General features: G+C 40.0%; 2 protein-coding genes across 2 annotated transcripts; both read right to left on the bottom strand.

Moving 5' to 3' along the window:
• Window positions 1–52: 52 nt before the first annotated feature.
• Window positions 53–11,500, bottom strand: LOC145897304 (uncharacterized). The gene is made up of 14 exons (XM_082985536.1): window positions 11,302–11,500; window positions 10,938–11,099; window positions 10,436–10,533; window positions 10,281–10,326; window positions 8,937–9,037; window positions 7,981–8,100; window positions 7,369–7,519; window positions 6,636–6,781; window positions 5,970–6,101; window positions 5,531–5,672; window positions 4,320–4,486; window positions 2,750–2,904; window positions 2,209–2,407; window positions 53–1,594 (listed from the first exon to the last, which is right to left on the bottom strand). The coding sequence occupies exons 1-14, from the start codon at window positions 11,420–11,422 to the stop codon at window positions 1,133–1,135; spliced, it is 2,202 nt and encodes a 733-aa protein (XP_082841662.1). The 5' UTR covers window positions 11,423–11,500; the 3' UTR covers window positions 53–1,132.
• Window positions 11,501–14,386: 2,886 nt separating this feature from the next.
• LOC145898584 (X-ray radiation resistance-associated protein 1-like) lies at window positions 14,387–21,010 on the bottom strand. The gene is made up of 17 exons (XM_082987092.1): window positions 20,841–21,010; window positions 20,537–20,625; window positions 20,329–20,412; window positions 19,880–20,024; window positions 19,640–19,737; window positions 19,361–19,506; window positions 18,957–19,122; window positions 18,494–18,641; window positions 18,247–18,403; window positions 17,886–18,004; window positions 17,692–17,813; window positions 17,338–17,506; window positions 17,089–17,168; window positions 16,781–16,907; window positions 15,456–15,669; window positions 14,884–14,997; window positions 14,387–14,597 (listed from the first exon to the last, which is right to left on the bottom strand). The coding sequence occupies exons 1-17, from the start codon at window positions 20,932–20,934 to the stop codon at window positions 14,477–14,479; spliced, it is 2,193 nt and encodes a 730-aa protein (XP_082843218.1). The 5' UTR covers window positions 20,935–21,010; the 3' UTR covers window positions 14,387–14,476.
• Between the last annotated feature and the right edge of the window lie 263 nt (window positions 21,011–21,273).

Genomic DNA, 21,273 nt, shown 5'->3' with positions numbered 1-21,273 from the left:
TTACACAGTCTGGATGCACAGTTGCCAGGGAGTTACTCAGCACATACTGTCGCACAAATAGTCGTTTTATTGTCGATTGTACTGCAGAGATGTCCATTGCACCACAATTGTAGGAGATAGATAAGACTGTACAGAAGAGCACGAAAAAAATCACAATGCAGTGCTGCAAACCCGCTCGGTTTGGCGGAAATGAGTTTGGGTCACACCATGTACAGAATACAAAAAGCAAACCAGTTCAGCTAAGGAAACCGTGCCGTGCTGTTGTGAAGGTATGTGACCCATGATCTTGGCTCCAAACCGCATTGCTGAACGTTGTGAGCACCGAATATGCAGAAAGGCAAAGAAATGGTTGTTCCGTGTTTTCAAATTGGGGCAATAGATTTTACTTTTGCGCAAAAATTTGTTATGTTGAGTTTGTACATTGGTACCTATCAGAGTTCAAATAATTTTCAGATAGTTAACATCCTTTCAATGTTATAAAGCAATATATAACATTTGGATCGAACTTTTAAAGATCGAAACGTATTCACAAACATCTACGTCGGCTTTAACTCAAGTGTGACCGTTATTGCAGAATTAACAAAAGAAGAAATCGATGTCTTGCAATAAAATGATTCAGACACTGGTCTCAAAGGACAGAGAATGCGTTACCATTTGAAGGAACAATATCAGAAGTGTGGAATGATATTACGACAGCACCTTATACCTCATTACGCTCGTTGACAAAAAATAAAGTGCGAAAAATACGTCCAGAATTCCTCAGAGAGAAAAATGTTAACTCCCATCATATTCCTGATAGGTTGAAGAAACGCGTAATCGTGAATTTGCACCCAACTCTATGAGCTAAAGCTAATGTAAGCGATTCAAAGCGACTGCCGACAGCATCACGTCGCACTAAAGAACAGAAACGTTTTGAGATAGCAAGGTTTGGTGTTATTTAGTTTGGTGGTATTGACGTCGCATAGCTTGTGAGCACATTGACACGAAAACAATCACCTTTTTGTTTTAGAACGAATGCGTTTATCCCGAAAGGTTGAAGACCGCACCAACCGCAGCGCTGGATTCTACGCTCTACGCTAACACGTGGAGACAAACAGATCAAAACGCGGAAAAAGGGGGAAAAATCCATTGATCAATGGGGGAACAAACTGAGATCGAAATGTGAAATCGTTACTCCGCTGTCGTTTACGTCGTTCACACTGGAATCTCCGTCGCCACCGAGTGGTGTCATAACCACCGTGGATCCTGTTGCTATGACAACTGGATCCGACTTTTCCTGCTCCACAACAACATCGTCAAGTCCGCTTTTGTCTCCACTTTCGGCAATTTTTTCTTCTTCATTTTTCGTCTCTTCGGAATCTTCCGAAACCTCAGACCCATCCTTGTCGATGACGTCATGTGGCAGCTCCTCGCTATCGGCTTTTTCTAGGCCGCCCTCGCCGGGATTCGAACCCTCGACGTTTTGTTCATCTGGTTTGTTTTCTTGGTTTGTTTGCTCTTGTTCGGAGTTGGCATCGTCACCGCTCGATGCTTCGTTAAGAGCGATCGACGCCCGTTTCTCCATTTCGCTGCTGCTGAACATGACGGGGGAAACCTGTAGAGCATAACGAAGTGATATTCACGCACTTGTGGACACGATTGGTTAGTAAGTGGTTACAACAAGCTGAGTCACTCGAAGCTACCCACTGTTTTATGATGCTTAATTTAAATAGACATGCAGGTAAACAAACTGTCAACAAAAGGCACGTTTCGTTATTATTGCAGGGAATTTTTCAAAAAGCCACATACAATTAATTTAAAGCTCTTCTGGCAAAAATGATTTACTGGGTCGACGTTTCAGTCGTTATCCAACCGATCTTCAGGTGCTTACATGCAAACATGACGATAAATACTAAAGGCGTGAAAAATGGCAGACACCCTGTTAACTACTTCAAGAAAAAATATCGAAGACGTAGTTTAAAACACGCCCTTGTGGATGTTTAAATGAGCTTTAAAGCTAACTCGCCACAAAAGCACATGTGAGTCAATGCACGTCGTTACTTTTCGATGGCGCGAATTAAACCTAATCAAACAGTAAGCTATTTAAAGTAAACAACGCACAGCCAAGGGGTCAATAAACTTTGCCTAATGGACACACGACGTGGTTGGCAACCATTACGCACGGAACGAACGGGCTTTAATGCAAAAATGACCTCTAAAATACGTTACCTGGTGATAGGAGACACTGTTTGTAGGCAGCAGTTCGGGCGAATTAATGGGACTGTCATCCACGTCCTGCCTGAAAGCTTCGCCATCTTTAACAACGCAACCTTCGCGTGCGCCCTTGTTATTGCTGTTGTTTTGCTGGCTGGCGACGTGGGCTCCAAGTGGCATTGCTGATATGGCAGAGTGGGTCATGTCCATGTACCTTTAAGTTAGAGATACGTTTACGGTTGTTGATTGTAGTTTGTATATGGTGGATGGGATATCGCTTTAATCGCCGAAAAAAAGGTACCAAGTCTCTATGAGATACAGCTGACAATAACTTGGGTGTCGTTTTTTCTCAAAAAAGGTTTTCTAGATTTGAATTTGAACAAACACAACAAATATTTAATATCAATACAGAGTTAATCGCAAAATTATTCAAGTGGCAAATTCACCAACAAGCATATTTGCTTTCTGTGAAATCGGCGACTCGTTTGAAAACGGGGACAATATGTGAAGCAAAACACCCGTGATATTAAATAAGATAAAGTAACAAAACACGCACGTGAACCTCAGCCCAGACGATTTTTCCTCTTCAAATCTTCGCTGTCTTTCCATCTGTATTGTGAGCACACGTTGGTACGCCTGCTCCTTGTTGCGAGTCGCGTACTCGGTAATATCGTTCAACAGAGAGTCCTGCTTTTCCGCCAGCTCCTTTAACTGTAAGGTACAAAAAACAATGTCAATTCAACAAATGTAGCTCACTTTTTAGGGTGGGGTATACCATGGATCCAAATGAGAGCTCAATAAGCGGTTTCACAGTAACCAGTTTGCAAAACCATTGTGCGACAACATAATACAAGCAATTACAGCAAGAAAATCAAACAGACTCTTGATAATGGTTAATCTGTCTGTGTACATTGAAACTTGTCAAAAGTGTGTCGTTATATATACATTTTTCGCCGACCTCTGGGGTATACCACATACTTGGGATGTGCTAAAACAGAAAAGATTCTGATCCGGCCGATTCCGAACAATCCAATACTTATTGACGTCATAAATTTTTAAATCTGGAGGATAAAGAATCGCTCACAAACATTTCGTTGAGTAGATATGGAAAAATTTCATAAATGCCAATTTCAAAAGGTCAGTTCAAATTATTTTTTAACCTTTTTTGGTAAAAACAAAAATTTATGGAAAATATGTGTGGAGTGGTGGCGAAATGTTCGACTGCAAGCTGAGCCGAGAAAGTCATGTGATGTCAACGTACCAAAAAAGTAGGAAAACATAGGCGATTTCTAACAAAACAATCTCATATTAGCACTTAAAGAGTATTAAGCAACACGAGTTACGAATCACATCCCTTTTGCAATATCATCCGCACTTCAATCAGAAAGACAAACAAGATTATCAATGGTTGCAAGCAAGCTTACAAAACTGTTGACAACATTTCAATAACCATCACGCAGTGCTGGATATTGGCGTGCATTTAATCGGGAGTGCCGTGGCTGCAATGTATTGTGAAGCATTGCCCTCTGCAGGAAACTTAAGTCACCGCACATCCTGTAAGGCTGATAGTTCGCTGAAATGCCGAGACCAACTAGCCAGGCCCAGCTTCCGTTGCACGCGCCACTATGTCACATAGACACCGGAAAGGCACATAAAATCGGATGATGGCATTGATTGATGAACGAAAACAAAGCAGGCATCTGGTTGTTTGTTTGTTACAGTGCGTTCTTTGTGTTAGCCCTGCTGTGGAGATTGTTGGAAACGATTAAATTGTGTTGGGAATATTTGCATGCTGCACATGCAAAGTTTGCGGTTTTAGGGGCTGAACCGTACCGTGTACCTATATGTTAACACATGTACTTCACATATAAAACGCCTGCCTTGTTAGGAAATAATTTAGCATTAATTTTGCAAACTAAGCACCGCACCTGGCAAATTCAAATGGAACACCCTGCATTCAACACACACGAAATTTTAACAATGTCACGGTTTAAAAAACAAATTCACACAAAACTGATTTGTGAGCTGTTCAGAGTGCGACCGCGAATGCTAAAATCTGACTATTTCATACCTAGCGTGAACCGACATTGTGGTAAAAAATAAACAGTTGCGATTTCAACACTCACCGTTTCCTTGCTGTTCGGCTTGTCGACGTCAAGTCTCAGGAGTGAGAAGTTGATTTTGAAAGCCAGGCTGAGAGCCATCAGCCCTCCGACTTTAATGTTGTTGTTTCGGAGGTCGAGGCGGATGATTCGAGGGGATTCGGCGAGGAATTCGGCCAAAGCAATAGCACCTACAGATTGGACAGCGTGTTTATAAACAATTGAGTTGCAATTAACGTTGCTGGGTATTCTTATTTGGAAAGTTTATGGCACAATTTTACACTATAAGTTTGAAGTACTCCAAGTTTTTGGCTAGTAAATTCTTGTGGTTGACAAAAAAACGTATATTGTTATGCAAGGTTACATGGTTTTCACATTTTTATTACTTCTATTCAGTTCTAATGGTAATACATAAGGCGAGTTTTTATTCCATTATGGCGTTGAGGCTTTTTTTTGAGGCGTTAAACTGATGTTGGAATAGCTTTCAGGGTAAACCAATAACTTTATTTCTGATTACTTGTCAGTGTCCCCAACTTTTCGCCGAACTAAAACATTACTTCCACAAGCAGCAACCAATAAATCCGGGAAAAAGTTGGAACCCGAGACCCAACGCACAAAACTGCTGTTTATATTTAACTGGCATTAAGGGCGTAGTTGGATTCATTGCCAGTTACTAACATTGAATTATACAAAGGTTGGCGTCTAACTGTACACAGCAGGCTCTGCTCCACATTTTTCGAAGAACAAAATCAGTCAACCATTTAATACCGACTCAGGCCATTTGACAATGGTCCCAAAAGAATAAAGCATACCGCTCAGGTCACGGGTATTAAATGGTTTGTTTGTGCCGCCTTCACAAACAACTCACGGGCAGTTGGGGTTTGGGAAACCCCACATTACTATGCTCGGGATGCTTATATAGCAGGTTCCAACACTGTATCCATGCTATAAAGAGGGGCAATATACCCTGATTTCATAAGTTTGCCCAAGTACGTTTCAAATTACAAAAGTTTAAAGGGATTCTACTTAATTCTGCAGTGGGCTTCAAGTAAAATAGTTGCAAAATGATTCGTTTCAGAAAGAAACCAGAGCAACTTCATTAGAGACATTTTCTCTACCTAGTTTCATTATAACCGACTCAATACTAGAATTGGTTCCTCGACTGGAATCTTATACATCATATTTCCCATATCACTCAGAATGTTAAACCGTTAAGTTCGCTAAACACAATTAACCTTCACAGGTGAGCTTGGTGCCGACGAGACCAAGTCTCAGGAGAGAGTGGTTTTGCAGAAGGCCGTCCTTCAGTTTCGCCGCACCGTCGTCTGATAGAACGTTCTGGCCGAGGTTCAAGGTTGTCAGACTCGTTGTGTTTCGCTGCAAATGAAAAATATTGATTGGTTTGTAATGCGCACCCATCAAAACGGAACGAGGTTCGTTCCGGACACAATAATCGTGCACGTCCACATTGCATTATGTCACCCGAAGTGCTGGCATCAGCTGAAATGCAGAAACTAACAAAAAGCTAATATTGTGGTAACAATATAACGATTATCTCAACATTATATTGATGAATTGATAAGGTCACACAAATTTTAAACAAAACGCAATTAACCACCCCGGAGGCCTAATGTGGTACTAATACATATGTCTTCTGTTTTGATGCTAACTTACCAGCGCCATACCAAGCCTCCCCATACTCTGGTGAGAGAGCTGGTTGTTCCAGAGAACCAGAGTCTGCAAACCGCCTAGGCCTTGCTGGGGTTGGGCCATCAGTCCTGAGCAGAGATGACAGAGACCAGCGTCCTGCAATATTAGACTGACAATTTAGCGTCAAGTTCGTGGCCGCGTTCAAGTTGAAAATGCACGGAGGCACCCAGTCAGGGTATTTCCTGTGCGTATAACGAGTGGTTTGGTGACGCAACATAAATACCAGCATGTTTACCATAAACGTTATTTGGGCAGTCTACGTATTGCCCCGTTGATTAAAGCATTTGCTTGTTACATGCTTGTTCAGTTACGTGGCGTGATGTATTTTTATGGACAGAGGGCAAATAAACAATGTCGTAATTCTGCGACAGAGACCTCCGAAATCTAGGAGAAGCTTATGAAATTACAATTAGTCATACAAAGTACTTTATCAATAATTTTACAAATAATTTTTATGGAACCTCAGACGCAACGAAAGATGATACAAAAGTAAACAATGAAATTAAACATTATTTGAAAGTGCAAGAACAAAAGACTAACTAAAAAAAATATGATTTTTTGTAGTGACACTGACCAAGAGTCTAAAGCCTACAGAAAAATCCTATATAGTTCCTACATTTCCCTTCTTACCTGAATAAGGTTGTTTCGAATGTCGAGAAGTTGAAGGACGATATTGAATTTAAGCAAGTTCGCTAGTTGCAGGGCGTCGGTGGATATCAGACGGTTGTCGGCGAGGAACAACTCGCGCAACGTTACGTTCATCCTCAAAGCGGCAACTGTGAGTACACGGATGAATTAAGACCAGTTCGAGTACTGCTTCGTAAGAGCTTAATTGATGGTATTTAAAGCGACGGGTTAAGTGCTTTCTGTTCGCCGCGTGACCTACATAGGATTAGGTTGATCAGGTTTTTTGTACTTGATTTTGGTGATATTTACAGAAAACTGAATTGAATCTTAACAATATCGCTTAAAATTTGCAAAACTTTTTAAATACATTGTAATTACGTCTATATACTAGTGGATAAAAGTAACATATAGTATAGCACAGAGGTTCCGATTATTTTCGAGCCGTTGTCGCACTCATCCCTAAAATAACTTATGACGACGTACACTAAAAATGCTTCCCCTTTTTGAAGACAAATTCGCTTGCGTAATAAGATAGTTTTATCACTGCAAAAGCTGAAAGACCACGCAGTTTGTTATGAAAATAAGATTCGACCCAAGCCTCCAAATGAGCTTGCAAAGCCCAAACGACATCCGGTGTGGCATGTAACGCCATTTAAACACAATAGTTTTAACCTTTTATGTGGGTTTTTTCCACGACCACGATCCCCGAACCGCGCATGAACACATCCCAACCTACCAATGAGAAGCATGGGGCGTCCACTGAGCGACGAATTCTCCAAATGCAACGTCACCAAGGTGTTGCTTAGTCTGAGTGCTCGACCGACGAACGGCACCGCTTGGTCAGTCAGTGGGACGCTGTGTCCATCGAACAATCGCAAACAGGACATCTACATACAGTCGATGACTGAGGTTGTTAAGCGTGGGGGTGGAAATTATTGCAACTGCGTGATGTCGGGTGGTCGTTATTACTGTCAATAATTGATAACTAACAAGTTTGGAATGAATTTTAAATCATTGGGGAAAAGAGGCGTTGACATTGAACAACATGGATGGAATAAGTGTAACATCTTTATAGGCAATGAGACCTTACAGGTCGAAACAGTGTGTACACTCTGTATGCAGCTCTCAATGATTATTATGGCTTTTTTTGCACATAAATAAATTGGTTTAACCCGGGCCAGTAGCACTATCGGATGCACCACGGTGGTTCGTCTCTGTTGTTTGGTACCTTGCTTGGTGCCTAACGTATCTACGTTAACCGAAAGGTACCACAATCGCTGTATATTATGTCAATAACGGTATCAATGCTAGTGACTGTACGGAGGTATATTTAAAACAACAGTCACACCTTTCTCATCATGTGGGCAGCTGCCTGCCACCCTCTTGTGCCGAGGTTCTTGTTGAAACCGACCAACACGTTCACAGCCGACTCGTAGTACTCGATCATGTCGAAGAGGGCTGCTGCAGACTAAGAACAAAGAAGTATTTCGAATTTTTTCGCGTTCTGAGTTGCTATGGTGACCGGAATGTGTTTGGTTGCTTTGGTATTGGGGTTCTAAATATTGTCTAATTCAGAGATATGATAAATTATATTAATACGATATATATTCAATTGAATGGGTGCAATACTGTAAAACACTGACAGCACACAAAGCCTAAAAAAACATTTCACTTTCGCTGTGATTGTACTTTGCGAATACGGATGTCCGTAATTTCACTATCACCGCGAGTCAACCATTAACCGGCAGTGAAAGCTAAATTCTGCGCCAAGTTCGGCAAGTTTAAGTCGCACTTAAGGTTTAAAATCGATGTCCCAGGTTACTCCAAGGCCGAACTTGAACCCACAAGGAGAGGGGTACCTAATTACACACGGAAAATCCCGCAACGGTTTCAGGCGTCGCTTGAACGGTTTTTGCTTTGTTGGCAGGCGGACCGTCCCTGAATGCAAATGCCCTCTCCCGGACACAATATATGTCTGCATAAGCGTGAAGAACGTGCTTGACATTTATCATTTCGCATGCGCGACCCCAGTATAAAGTGGGACGCAGTAGCGAATATGGATGTGATGGGATGTCATGTGACGGCAAACGTACGCATCGCACCACACAAGGCTTCGTCACATGACGACACACACGGGCTAAGTAAATATATCTTGTAACGGACACTGCGCAAAGTCTAAAGAAACAACGGGCGATGAGATTAGGCAATGGTGGTATTTTAAGTCGGTTTGGAGAAAAGGATATTAATGGGAACAATACTGATGGTTTGCGATGTGTTTGTTAACAGGGTGGAACAATGTCTTACGTCATCGTCGAGGTTGGTCGCTTCTAGATCCATGATCACAAATTGGACACGTTTAAAAACAGCCTCCAATGTTTCGACCACTTTTGAGTCTAGTTTTTCACCTTAACAAAAAAATACCAATATTACTATGTGTAAATAATTTTATTATCACCAGCAGTAATTTTGAACATCGCCTATATGTCTATCATGATACCGAGCAAAATGCTACAAGTGTATACATCTTATTTTAATTTAATAGTCTGTTCTTCTGGCACAATAAAAACATAACTTTATTGACCAACGTTTCGCCTGTTATCCAACAAGGCTACATCAGGGTAGTGATACTGGTACAATATGCCTGGCAGCAACAGAAACATTACATTTTATTTTGTTCAGGTTTATTTGATATTAAAGCATACTTTAGGCAACCTGTATTACCATATATACATATAAAGTGCAGCTTGTTCTTATGCATGCATTTGTAATGTATAAAAAATCATAGCACATGATATGTTAGCAAACAACATGTGACATTTCACATTTAACAGGAAGTTTAAGTACTAGTGAAAACAAGCAAACTACAATGATTCATGGACTTCCTCGCCAATCAGACAAATTTAATTAAAAAACTTATGGCAGAAATCATCAACACATAATTCCTTTACCATTTATATACATGAAAATTACAACTATTCTTTTGATTCATGCATGAACTTAATTAACCCTTCATGGAGAGTATATAATAAAGATTACATGACGATTATGGGTTATGTTATATTACTAGTTAGTCTACAACAATGTGCAGCTTATGGGACATCCTTGTATTGGTGGAAGGACATCAACACATGCTGATACTTTTGCGATCCTATTCTAAGTTTTATCAAAACGTTTTGTTAAAACCATTCACTATATTTACATGGTTGTATATTTACATAAGTCACACAATAACCATTAGAAACTGTGCTTTGGACAACAAACTTCAAAACTTGATGTACAAAAATATTTTTAATTATAAATTTAACAATAAAGTAATATTTTTATGAGTTACTCCTTTTTGAATTTTTTATAACAAAAGATTGTGACAAAATGACCACGTGCTTAGTATAAGCACATAGGAGGTGAAAACCAACAGGATGCTTGACTGCCGTAAATGCAAATTTTAATTCGGAAGATACTGCACCAAACCACTGCTGAGGCAACAATAACTGAGCCACAAATGACAAGCTAAGCGATTTAATATCAATTTTGCAAATTTAAATGAAGGTTGTATGTATGGTTAAATGCTGTATGAAGAATTTTACAATGTCATTACATTTGCGCCTTTTCTGAAGTTCAACTAAAACATGAATGGAATGAAAAACTAACCTTTTAAAGTAAGAGAGTTGGCACGGACAGAAAAATCTTTAATTTCCTGAAACAATACAATAGGTGGTTTTTTACAAATTTGTGAGCTGGTTTTTAATGAGTACACAAACAAACAACATTTAATGGACAATTTGCAAATATCTTTATGGGCGTACTTGTAACTGCACCAGTAATTTTGTGATGGGCTTCACCCCCCACTGTTGGCATGACTGTGTGTATGCCTGGATGAGCTCTTCGGTGGATGTGGTCTTAGCTGCAATGACATTTAGAGCACTTAAGTTGTTAAACCTCCTTCACCTAATTACAGCCAATCTTCTACCATTAGTGCTTCTACATTGTTAGCATGTAAACATTGGGCTAGCACTGCCCAGATTGTATACAGAATGACTTTTTGATTATATGAGTAAGAAATATTTAATATTATGGGTAGGTAAACCTTTAGGATAAAAAAAAACACATAAACTGCAATATGTACGTAAGATTTTCAACTGTTTTTTAGTGTTTTTACATATAGGAGGTATTTATGCTGAAATAACTTTCTACCAAACAAATATATATTTACCACAAGAAAATATATTATAAGAGATCAAAACTATTCATGTATATACAGCTGTACACAATTTGTATATACACATGTATTTCAAGCAACAAACTAACCATGGGCCCAGGGATTTCTTGGTTCACCATAACCACTTATTATTTTGTCATCATCTGGAAAACTGACACGACGAGGTAGACTTTTGTTCTTGCACTCCTTAGTTGAGTTGAGAATTCCATTAGTTTCAGAATGAAAGGATTGCTTTAAATCAGAAACAGCATCTGTAAAAACAAGAAGTGCTTTAAATATACATCACACAACAAAACAATATTGTTTACATCATTTGCATAATTGTAAAAAAATTCAAAGATCAAGGTTGTTGTTAACCATAAAATGTAAGCTTGAACAGGTTTAGTGATATTTTCATGTACGCTATCTACAAGTTTGTCAAAGCTGCATAATCATGCAACTTATTTATCATACCATTTGCCTCATCTCCATCTTTAAACATTCCTTCCTCATTTGGCGAGGCAATAATATCAGGTGAACTCAGCGAAAGCACATTTTCCTTGCTGTAAGTTTCTTTGTCAGAAGATTCAGCCATTGATGGTCAAAATGGGCCAAGGATGTGGCCTTAAATTAACCTAATTTTTAATATCTTTGCTGAGGTAGCAATAGTAAAGAAACTGAAAGAGACAGGCTTTTGATTGTTAAAATATTCGTGATTTTAAAATGCTTTTTTAAAACACTTTTGACTACTAAAGCAAAGCACTGCCCATGCTCAATGCCTTGTCAGAGAATCTGTTTTGTCATTTTTCATATAAAAAAAACACACAAATATATAGGCTATATAAAAAAAGCAATTTTAATACAATGAATTTATTTTTTAAATTAGTCATAACCATAATAGAAACACAAACATTATTTGCATCGAACTGGGATACCAACGTACGAACAAAACATATTATTCATCTACTAACAACACTTCACTTCTCAATCTCAAGAAGGAATCTGATTCTGTCTTTACTTGGTGAATAATTACGTCATTATTTGATACGCATGAGTAAACATCACCTGTTGTTGCAAGCTTGTGCGTATGAACACGTACACACATGCAAGGCAGCAGGCGGATGCATTTACATGGCGACAACTGCAAAATAATCATGGAAAATGCATTTTATTTTGCCCGTCTTTGAAAAGTTTAGTTATTTGTTACGCCAGACCTAAGCGTTTGTTAATTTTAAGCCTGTCATAAATATACAGCGGTAGTGTTTAAACGGAATCTCCATGCAAATAGTGGATAATCAATTCAAATTATCACATAAGATGCTATTGTTGTCTGTCGTTGGGATGACCAAGAAACAAGCCTTCCCTTTTCCGGACACTGTATGCCTACAAATTATCACAAAATAGAAAAAGAAAACGCTCAAAATTAGGCTTCATTTTTAAACCCATGAACTGTAAAAAACAAACCAAATAGTCAACATGTTGTTGCACATAAGAATTGCTTGCCACAGACCTAGGAGCGCTGCACGCCAACATCACAACGTGCGGTTGACCATCAGCAAGACCTACGATGATTCAACAAGCGCAACCACAATACGATCCCGACCTTCTCCAACCGAAACCACCACGTTTGGACTGTTCTCGGGACGTTAAGGTCTGTCGATGTGGATCAAAGGAAACGTTCTGAGAACCGAATTGGCGTTTGCGTTTCGATGGGTTTTGCTTTGGCCAGCACGGCCGGGAGGCCACCTTTCGTCACATGCAGCTTGTCGCAACCCATCACCTCCCAGTGCCACTGGCTGCGGTCCTACGACAGACGGTGATTCTCCGTGAGGAAATCACCTTTACATGGGCGCCTGACTCGATAACCTTTATGGTTTTATCGGTGCCCATGCCATTTCATTTCCTTATGAAATGAAATGGCATGGGCACCGATAAAACCATAAAGGTTATCGAGTCAGGCGCCCATGTAAAGGTGATTTCCTCTTGGATGTGTCACCGACTTTTATTTCCATACAACAAAAAAACAACCTACATCCACGCCGGACCACAATCTACATGCCAAAGATGTAGGGGTGCCATCCAAGTCCACGGCGGGCCCCAAGCTACATGCCAAAGCTAAAGGGGTACCATTCAAGTCCACGCCGGGCCCCAAGCTACATGCCAAAGCTAAAGGGGTACCATTCAAGTCCACGCCGGGCCCCAAGCTACATGCCAAAGCTAACGGGGTACCATTCAAGTCCACGCCGGGCCCCAAGCTACATGCCAAAGATGCAGGGGTGCCACCCAAGTCCACGCCGGGCCCCAAGCTACATGCCAAAGATGAAGGGGTGCCACCCAAGTCCAAGGCGGGCCCCAAGCTACATGCCAAAGCTAAAGGGGTACCATTCAAGTCCACGCCGGGCCCCAAGCTACATGCCAAAGCTAACGGGGTACCATTCAAGTCCACGCCGGGCCCCAAGCTACATGCCAAAGATGCAGGGGTGCCACCCAAGTCCACGCCGGGCCCCAAGCTACATGCCAAAGATGAAGGGGTGCCACCCAAGTCCAAGGCGGGCCCCAAGCTACATGCCAAAGCTAAAGGGGTACCATTCAAGTCCACGCCGGGCCCCAAGCTACATGCCAAAGCTAAAGGGGTACCATTCAAGTCCACGCCGGGCCCCAAGCTACATGCCAAAGATGCAGGGGTGCCGCCCAAGTCCACGCCGGGCCCCAAGCTACATGCCAAAGATGAAGGGGTGCCACCCAAGTCCAAGGCGGGCCCCAAGCTACATGCCAAAGCTAAAGGGGTACCATTCAAGTCCACGCCGGGCCCCAAGCTACATGCCAAAGCTAAAGGGGTACCATTCAAGTCCACGCCGGGCCCCAAGCTACATGCCAAAGATGCAGGGGTGCCACCCAAGTCCACGCCGGGCCCCAAGCTACATGCCAAAGATGAAGGGGTGCCACCCAAGTCCAAGGCGGGCCCCAAGCTACATGCCAAAGCTAAAGGGGTACCATTCAAGTCCACGCCGGGCCCCAAGCTACATGCCAAAGATGCAGGGGTGCCACCCAAGTCCACGCCGGGCCCCAAGCTACATGCCAAAGATGAAGGGGTGCCACCCAAGTCCAAGGCGGGCCCCAAGCTACCACGGAAACGCGTTCCTTGTTTGAGCCACAGAAAGGTGATGTAGAAGTTTTTAGTGGTAATTACAATTTACGTTGGTCTTTTGTTTATCGCGGTTTGGCCAGCGCGTTTGGGCTGTTTACGAGTTTGTGGCTAGTATTACGGTTTTGCAAACTTGTGTTTCGCTGTCTTATTTTGCTGGCTTTTTTTGTGCATTTTTTTTGTATTTTTTGTATATTGTTCTTTGCGTAGTTGCTTTTTTTTCGCAAAATAAACATGATTTGATTTGCCATATATATTCACAACAAACAAACTTTTCATCTTTAGTTGACGGCCACGGTAAACAAATATTGGCTCTAACTGCAAATCGATTCAGAAGCTAAGTTAACATTTGGGGTGAGGAATATTTCTGGAATTTCTTCGTATAATTACCTAAAAGATTTCCACAAGTTGTCATCATGCAAAAGCATTTACTTCGAATTTGAAAAACAGACACAGCGACGGAAAAATAAACAATACGATGGAAGTAAGTTACGGACTACGCAATCAACTAAGTTTTTCAGTGGTGACGCTCAGCATAGTTTTCAGTCCTTCGGCTTCTTGTTCGGTTTCTCGCATAGCCCGCCGAGCTTGCCGTGACGCTCTGATTGATTCTTCTCTTACAACTCTACACAATGGATGCAATTACGATAAGACTCTGTCTGTCACAGCTTTGGAAAGCAACAAAACAACACTTTTAACAAGTTACTACGTGGCACAAAAAAGGTAATTGACTCCCTAATGCGCATTGATGACCCTGGATTCAAAGCTTAATTTAACTAAATTTACCATCAAATTTTTTTTGCTACGCTTGGTGTTGACTGCAATTGTTTCTGTGTCAGCTGTTTCGATAACAAATATACAGCTTGCCCCACAACTCGAGGCAAAGTAAACATGTTACTTGCAAGTTGTACCTGTATTTATCTTCAACCTCGCACAGTAGCGAAAACGCTTCATCGGATGAGACCGCCGATTGGTATTTGGCATCCAAGGCATCGGTCAGGGGCACTTCTGCTTCTTTAGCGTCCCTACGAAATGAAAATAAAGCTCTATCGTAAAAAAGCTGAAAAACGACCCATACAAAATAAATGCATAAGTCCAAATAGAGCCATAATATCTATGAGAGCTGCGCAGACAGGCCATCAGTGCTGCTGGTGACTGTGGCACTGGGCTAGCATTTAAACTAGCAGGCACACAGATTTCCACATTGTGGTACCTTTCGGTAAATCGTCGATCCTTTGGGCTGCACTGATGAGACCTCACAGGTCGAAACGGAATGTACACCTGTCTGCAGCTATTAAAATAACTGCCTATGACAGTTGTTAACAGAGCAGCAATGTTAATCGGTAACACCTATTTGACAAATATGTGTTACGAATTGCGTTATTTACTCAAAAAATCATATCATTACACGCATTTAGTTATCTGTATGACAAAGAGTGAAAACGATACCAAATTATTAAGAATTCAAAAAATCTCCAATTACATCGTGCGAAGATTCTCAAGAGCCTGGTTAAGCTTCTCTTCTTTTGTTGGCATTTTGCTTGTTTTACGCTTCCGGGCAACCGCCATTGCTTGGGTGTGTCTGGATGTTTGAGGATGGTAACAAGGAAGAACCTGATCCAGTTTTACGTCTTTGCTTCGGAACACGGTCGGATGCGACAACATGTGATGAAGAGCTCGGACGTTGCCTTGGATCCCTGATATTTAAGGGAAAAACGTTACACTCCCAAATTGTGACTTTATTGCAATTGCCAGGTAGGACCTTTGACATTAAGGAAGGCAATCATATAACCCATCATTCTGGAATACCAAGATAAATTGATCAACTTGTTGTTGGCTTGCAAAGGTAACAAAAGAAAACAGATTAATATCAGGTTTTTGCGTCGTATGACCACTGATCAGAAATACGCTCCCTGACCCAGTTTAACATCAGACCTCGCAAACTGTTGGTGATAAAATTGTTTCTTTCGTCAACAATTCAATTATATTAAGTCTGTAGGGGAGACCGGGGATAGCTCGGACAGTTTTGGGAAAATTGCTCATATTTTTTTTAAATTATGAATCACATTCTTAAATTTTATTTTGTTGTAAGTAGTAAAGCATTACTCAAAACACAAAAGGTTTTTCGTTCGTTTTAACTAACTGAAAATGTTTATTCAGCCCATTTTTTAAACAGGTCTCAAATGTCCGAAGTCACCCCGGTACCGGGGTAACATCGGACGTCACTGGGGATATCTCGGACAGCAAGTTTTAACAGACGTTTTTTTGTTTATTTAACAAATAACTGAAATCAAACTTGGCGCAATATCAGCATTGGGGCCTTAGCGCATAAAATATCATTCAAGCTTTCAGGAATCGGGGCGTGTAATTTTGGGTTGATTGCAAATCGGGGCCCGTATTTTTAAAGGTTACACAAAATCATCATTGGCCTATCCAAGAATACATATTTGATTATGCAATCAACCCAAAATTACTGCATTTTGATTAACTGTGACAGATATATAACCTTCCACATACAAATTGAAAAACTTGGTTTCACTGATAAATTGACTTTTTCGATTATAACTTTTTAAGCAGACATGATTTAGTTCCTAAGTTCCTGTTAACGTTTGATGGAGACATAAAGCTTTTGTAAAGGTGTCTTAACAATATCTTATTGTGACGTAAAATACCTGGTCCGAGGTATCCCCGGTCTCCCCTACATACTAGGTGATTTTATTGGCCTGTTACAAAAATATATCTTTCGTGTAAAAGACAAAGGTTGTATCTATCAAATGCTCAATTGTTGGATCGAGGCAGATTTCTTACCAACAGGTTCATGAAGACTCGAATCTGGTCGGGCGTCCAACAAAACCTCGTATCCCTCGTACTTGGGATCTGCGTTTTGTTTGGGTTCCGGTTCCTTCGATTTGCTTTTCTTTAAATTTCTTGAACTCTAAAAACACAAACTGCGTATAAAAAACTAATTTTTGCTGTAAGCAATGAGTAAAAGTTTCCAACCCAAGTACGTATAAAAAGTACAATTATTTCACCTTACTTCTAATAACTTTCGTCAACAGTTGCAAGAAACATTTTTTATACGTATTGTGTTGTTGCAAAATTTCAAAGAAACGAACCTTCGGCTTTGGAACACTTTCAGGCTGATCTTCTTCATCAACTTGGGTCATGAAGACATTTTCTTCAGCAGAAGGTTTGTCTAAAAGTTGCAAGTCGTGGTTAATACACTAGCACAAGGTGTAAGCGGTGTGTGAATAGAAAATACTGCCTGTTGCTTTTCTTAAAAAAAAATGTCGTTTCGAAACGCCACAGCATGGTATGGAAGCAGGAACTGCAGAAAATGTAAGGAAAAATTTGTTCAAATTTACCAGCAGGGGGCCTAGGAGTTCTTGGCTTCTCAGAGCTTGGAGGAGTTGGCATTGGTTTGGACGGAGAGGGCGGCAGTTTTAGGTGTTCCTCTGCACCAACCGCGTTTTGCAGGGACTTAATCAAGACATCAACAGGCTGTTTAGGTATTTTCGGCACGTGTGTAGTCACCTGTGTAAAAAAGAACTTTAAGAAGTCATGTGTCAAGCATTGCACAATTTTTGTGACGAAAGTACAATGGCGGGCAACGTTTTTTATATTCTTATCAGAGTTTACAAATTGCACATTAAATTGTCACTGTCAGATATGATCGGTGACATTCTAACTCGAAAGCGTTAAAAATCCTGGACAGTCACCTTTCTGTCTTTTCCGGCGGGCATGATCAACTGCGGCTTGATAACTGGTGCTTTGGGTTGAAATCGATGCACGTTGATTCCAAGTCGAGACCTCAGGTAATGCGAAATTAGGGACGGTTCCCCTGAAAAATATATAAAATCATTGACATACAGTGTATACGATTACGGCAAAAGTTCTACAAACATAAGGATACCGTTGTTGTTCTTTACGATGGGATTTCCGTGTATGACGAGATGTTTGAGTCTCGGCCAGGCAGCAACTGCAAGCACGCATTCTTCCTCGTTAATCAAATTGTTGGCAACGCTCAGCAAGCTGGAACAGTAAAAATATAGGAAACACGTCGGTGGTGATGTCATTTTTTATTTATTTTTCTTCAGTATGTGAGGTACATGGGAAGTTTTTGAAGGCAACAGTAGTGCCTTTCTGTTGATTTAAACATACAAGTTACAATTAGAATAATAACAAGAGGTTTAAATGCGTTAATAACGACAAACCCCCTCATCAAGAAACGCCCATATTCACAAATGCAGCAAAGGGCTAGCTGAAACACTTACCGCAACTGTTTAAAAGGCGGGTTTGGTGACGATGGGTCAACTTGGATGTCTGTCATCAGGGAATCCGTTGTCTCAGGTAGTTTCTCATCTGTCTTCGACGATTGTAAGAACGAAGTTGAAGTCGCCATGTTTCGCTTGCTCTCGTCAATCTGAACCTCTAAAAAACATAATGTTATTATTTGATTTCCATTGTGCTACCTTTGGTGTCGAAAATGAGACATCATCTGTCGTATAAACATCTACGAACCTGATGTAGAAGGTGCAGTGGTGGAAGGCTTTTTGGTTTGGGCGCTGGAAGTTCGTCTCGAGGAACGACTTTTCCGCCCGCTAGATGTCGCTGATTTCTGCTGACCCACTGAGGAATGAACTTCAGAAATCATTTTGTCCCCGACCACCTTGAAGTAAATGACTGTTTATACTTAATGCAACAGTAAACTGTTATTCTGTGAATGAGATTGAGGGAAAATTTACTGCCTGTGTGGAGAATGAACAACAGCTTTTTCAAAGGTTTGCAACATTGTAGTTTGATATGTGCAGTCGCAAATACAATGAATTGGCTTCTAAAAGCTATTTCCCTGGCACAACATCAAAACCTATTTGTACCTTTGGTAATAACAAATCAGGTTGCATTAAATCAAGCATCTGTTTATCTGTAGAATTGAATGATATGTGCTCAGCTTCACATTTCTTTAAAAGATAAAGATTGTTACCTTTAAGTGGGGAATTACTTCTACTCCATTTTTGTCCAAGTTTAGTTCTCTTAACTCAGGTAGGGCAGCGAGAGCAGCGAATGTCGACAAATCGGAAAGATGGTTTTCATCAAGCAGGAGAACTTCAAGACTTTTGTATCTCACCAACATTTCTGATTCTCCTTTTCTGTTTTACACAACAACCAATTGAAAATATATTGATAGAAAACAGCATTTTTTTGCCACAAATTTCCTGTCTTAAACAGCAGATGTTGCATGTGTGTTTACAATTAAACTTTAAATCTTGTTTTACGTTAGAGTTATACAAGATAAATAATTATATTTACTGATGCAACAATTCAACATGAATGTATCGTATGATCTTTTTTATGGTCCAATGGTATTTGTTATGAAAAAGGTTTTACTCATTTGCAGCCACAACAGGTCGTGCCATATCTGGAGGCACTGCATGTAGACCATTTCCGGTTAGAGTTAAAACTTTCAGACACTGTAGCATTCCCAGTGACAAAAGGTCTTGACTGCTCAAATTGTTGTATGATAAATCTAACACCTGGAAAGTAAAGTATATATGACAGGAGTGTTTTTGTACATAAAAAATATAAACCTTACTCAACCATATACCACAGCAGTTGTAACCAACATTAAATGTTTCACAAATTATATAAATTATCATTAAGGCATACCTGTAAGTTGGGAAAGTCGCCAACCTCAATGTTCAAGTTGCGGAGGCCATTAACTGGTAGTTCAAGTTCTCGTAAGTTCACAAATCCAGTAAATGGTCCTTCATAACACAAGAAAGTTAAAAAAATGCAATGTGTTTCTAAAACAGCTTGGAGGAAGAATGTAATTTCGTTTCTAAGAGACATCTGGAAATTGATCTGACCATGTTAACATTTTCATTTGGGATAAAAAAACACACTTACGGAATGGCAGAATATTTTCGGCAGCATTTACATATGCAACATTTGTAAACTGAAGTAAATCTTTGTCATTCACATGATCCAAGTTTTGGTCGGATACATTTACGCTGCATAGATCCAAAGGCGTTTTAACATGGTGTCTCTTCATCTATCAAATTAAAGCAGTTTTTTTAAACTTAATTCAAAAATATTTGAATGATAAATTGTTGAAGAAGAAAGACAAAGCTAGCATGATTAGACATTGAGCAGACATGAATAACGCTATGTGCATCATCAGTTTTAATTATAAAGAATAAGTTGCATCAAGAGATGCGCAGAGGTGGGCAGGCTGGCAACTGAATTGACAAAAAGACAGCAATACAACTGAAGCATGTCACATGATAATTTGTTGTTTTGCGGTAAATTAAATAATGACACAAAATTAACAATAATGATGGCAAGTTTTGACTAACCAACAGTTGGGCATCAAGAGTATTGTAAACACTTTTCTTTGTTGCAGCATCTTGACTGGTATCGGACAGAATTAACGGTTCACCCTGGAAGAAAACAAGTACATTGAAGTTCTGGTGTAATAAGTTTATTCAATGGATTTCATTGCATATTTAATTTCTCATTTTTACAAAAAAAGAACATCAAATGCTAATTTCAGTGGAAACATACCAATATTTGAACATGTTTCGTTGGTTTAAGGTTGGTTTGAAATTTACTTTCTTGCTCTTCTGCATAAGCCACAACCCATGATCCAGTTCCTAAAAGTGATTTAGTTTGATACTTTTTTATGGCTACATATCAGTTCATGAGAATTAATTGATTTTATGTAATCAGTGTTAAAAAGGTTTTGTTGTTAAATACAATCTTGTTTTCTCGTACACTTAACAGCTAAGTTTAACAACAAAAAAACTTTTTCTTTTGAGATTGGTGGACATCTTTGTAGGCTATGTTATTATTATATTCTAGAACTCACCCTCGTGTAAGTTTCGAGCAATACCACGAGCCGGGAAGCAGTTGGTTGGAAATGCTGCTTCGTGGTCAAGTTTCCACACAGATGGCGCAGCCATCTATAAAGTCAACCACTATTGCTTTTATTTTTTTCAGAAACCATAAACTGTCACAACACAACTTTGTTTCGTCGGGCGTTGCTGTTGCTTGGATATTGAAACTCGTACTTTTAAGGATCTTACACAGGTCCTACAGATATACACACAATATTCAATTTTCATTATTAATAATCACTTAAGATATTTTAATATAAAATTTCGCACATGTTCAATTTTTAAATAGTTTTTACATAAGAAAATGTCACGAATTTTATGTTGAAACAAAATTTGTAATCCCTATACGCTCTGTTGACTACTATGTTTATTCAAGCGTCAATTTTGTAATGCGGGAAATTTTCG

This window comes from Ascidia mentula, chromosome 4, assembly GCF_947561715.1.
Source record: "Ascidia mentula chromosome 4, kaAscMent1.1, whole genome shotgun sequence".
Classification (NCBI taxonomy): domain Eukaryota; kingdom Metazoa; phylum Chordata; class Ascidiacea; order Phlebobranchia; family Ascidiidae; genus Ascidia; species Ascidia mentula.
This window is presented reverse-complemented; position numbering and strand designations above follow the sequence as displayed.

What these genes read in the sequence shown, in the direction of transcription:
- LOC145897304 (XM_082985536.1), bottom strand. Translation starts at nt 11,422, where the DNA reads ATGGCTGAATCTTCTGACAAAGAAACTTACAGCAAGGAAAATGTGCTT. An exon ending in CTGCCCACATGATGAGAAAG is followed by an intron (nt 7,520 to 7,980) that starts GTGTGACTGTTG and finishes GACTGTATGTAG; the next exon opens with ATGTCCTGTTTGCGATTGTT. An exon ending in TCGTCTGGGCTGAGGTTCAC is followed by an intron (nt 2,408 to 2,749) that starts GTGCGTGTTTTG and finishes TCTAACTTAAAG; the next exon opens with GTACATGGACATGACCCACT.
- LOC145898584 (XM_082987092.1), bottom strand. Translation starts at nt 20,934, where the DNA reads ATGGCTGCGCCATCTGTGTGGAAACTTGACCACGAAGCAGCATTTCCA. An exon ending in CCTGTTGTGGCTGCAAATGA is followed by an intron (nt 19,123 to 19,360) that starts GTAAAACCTTTT and finishes TGTGTAAAACAG; the next exon opens with AAAAGGAGAATCAGAAATGT. An exon ending in GAGGTTGAAGATAAATACAG is followed by an intron (nt 14,598 to 14,883) that starts GTACAACTTGCA and finishes TCCATTGTGTAG; the next exon opens with AGTTGTAAGAGAAGAATCAA.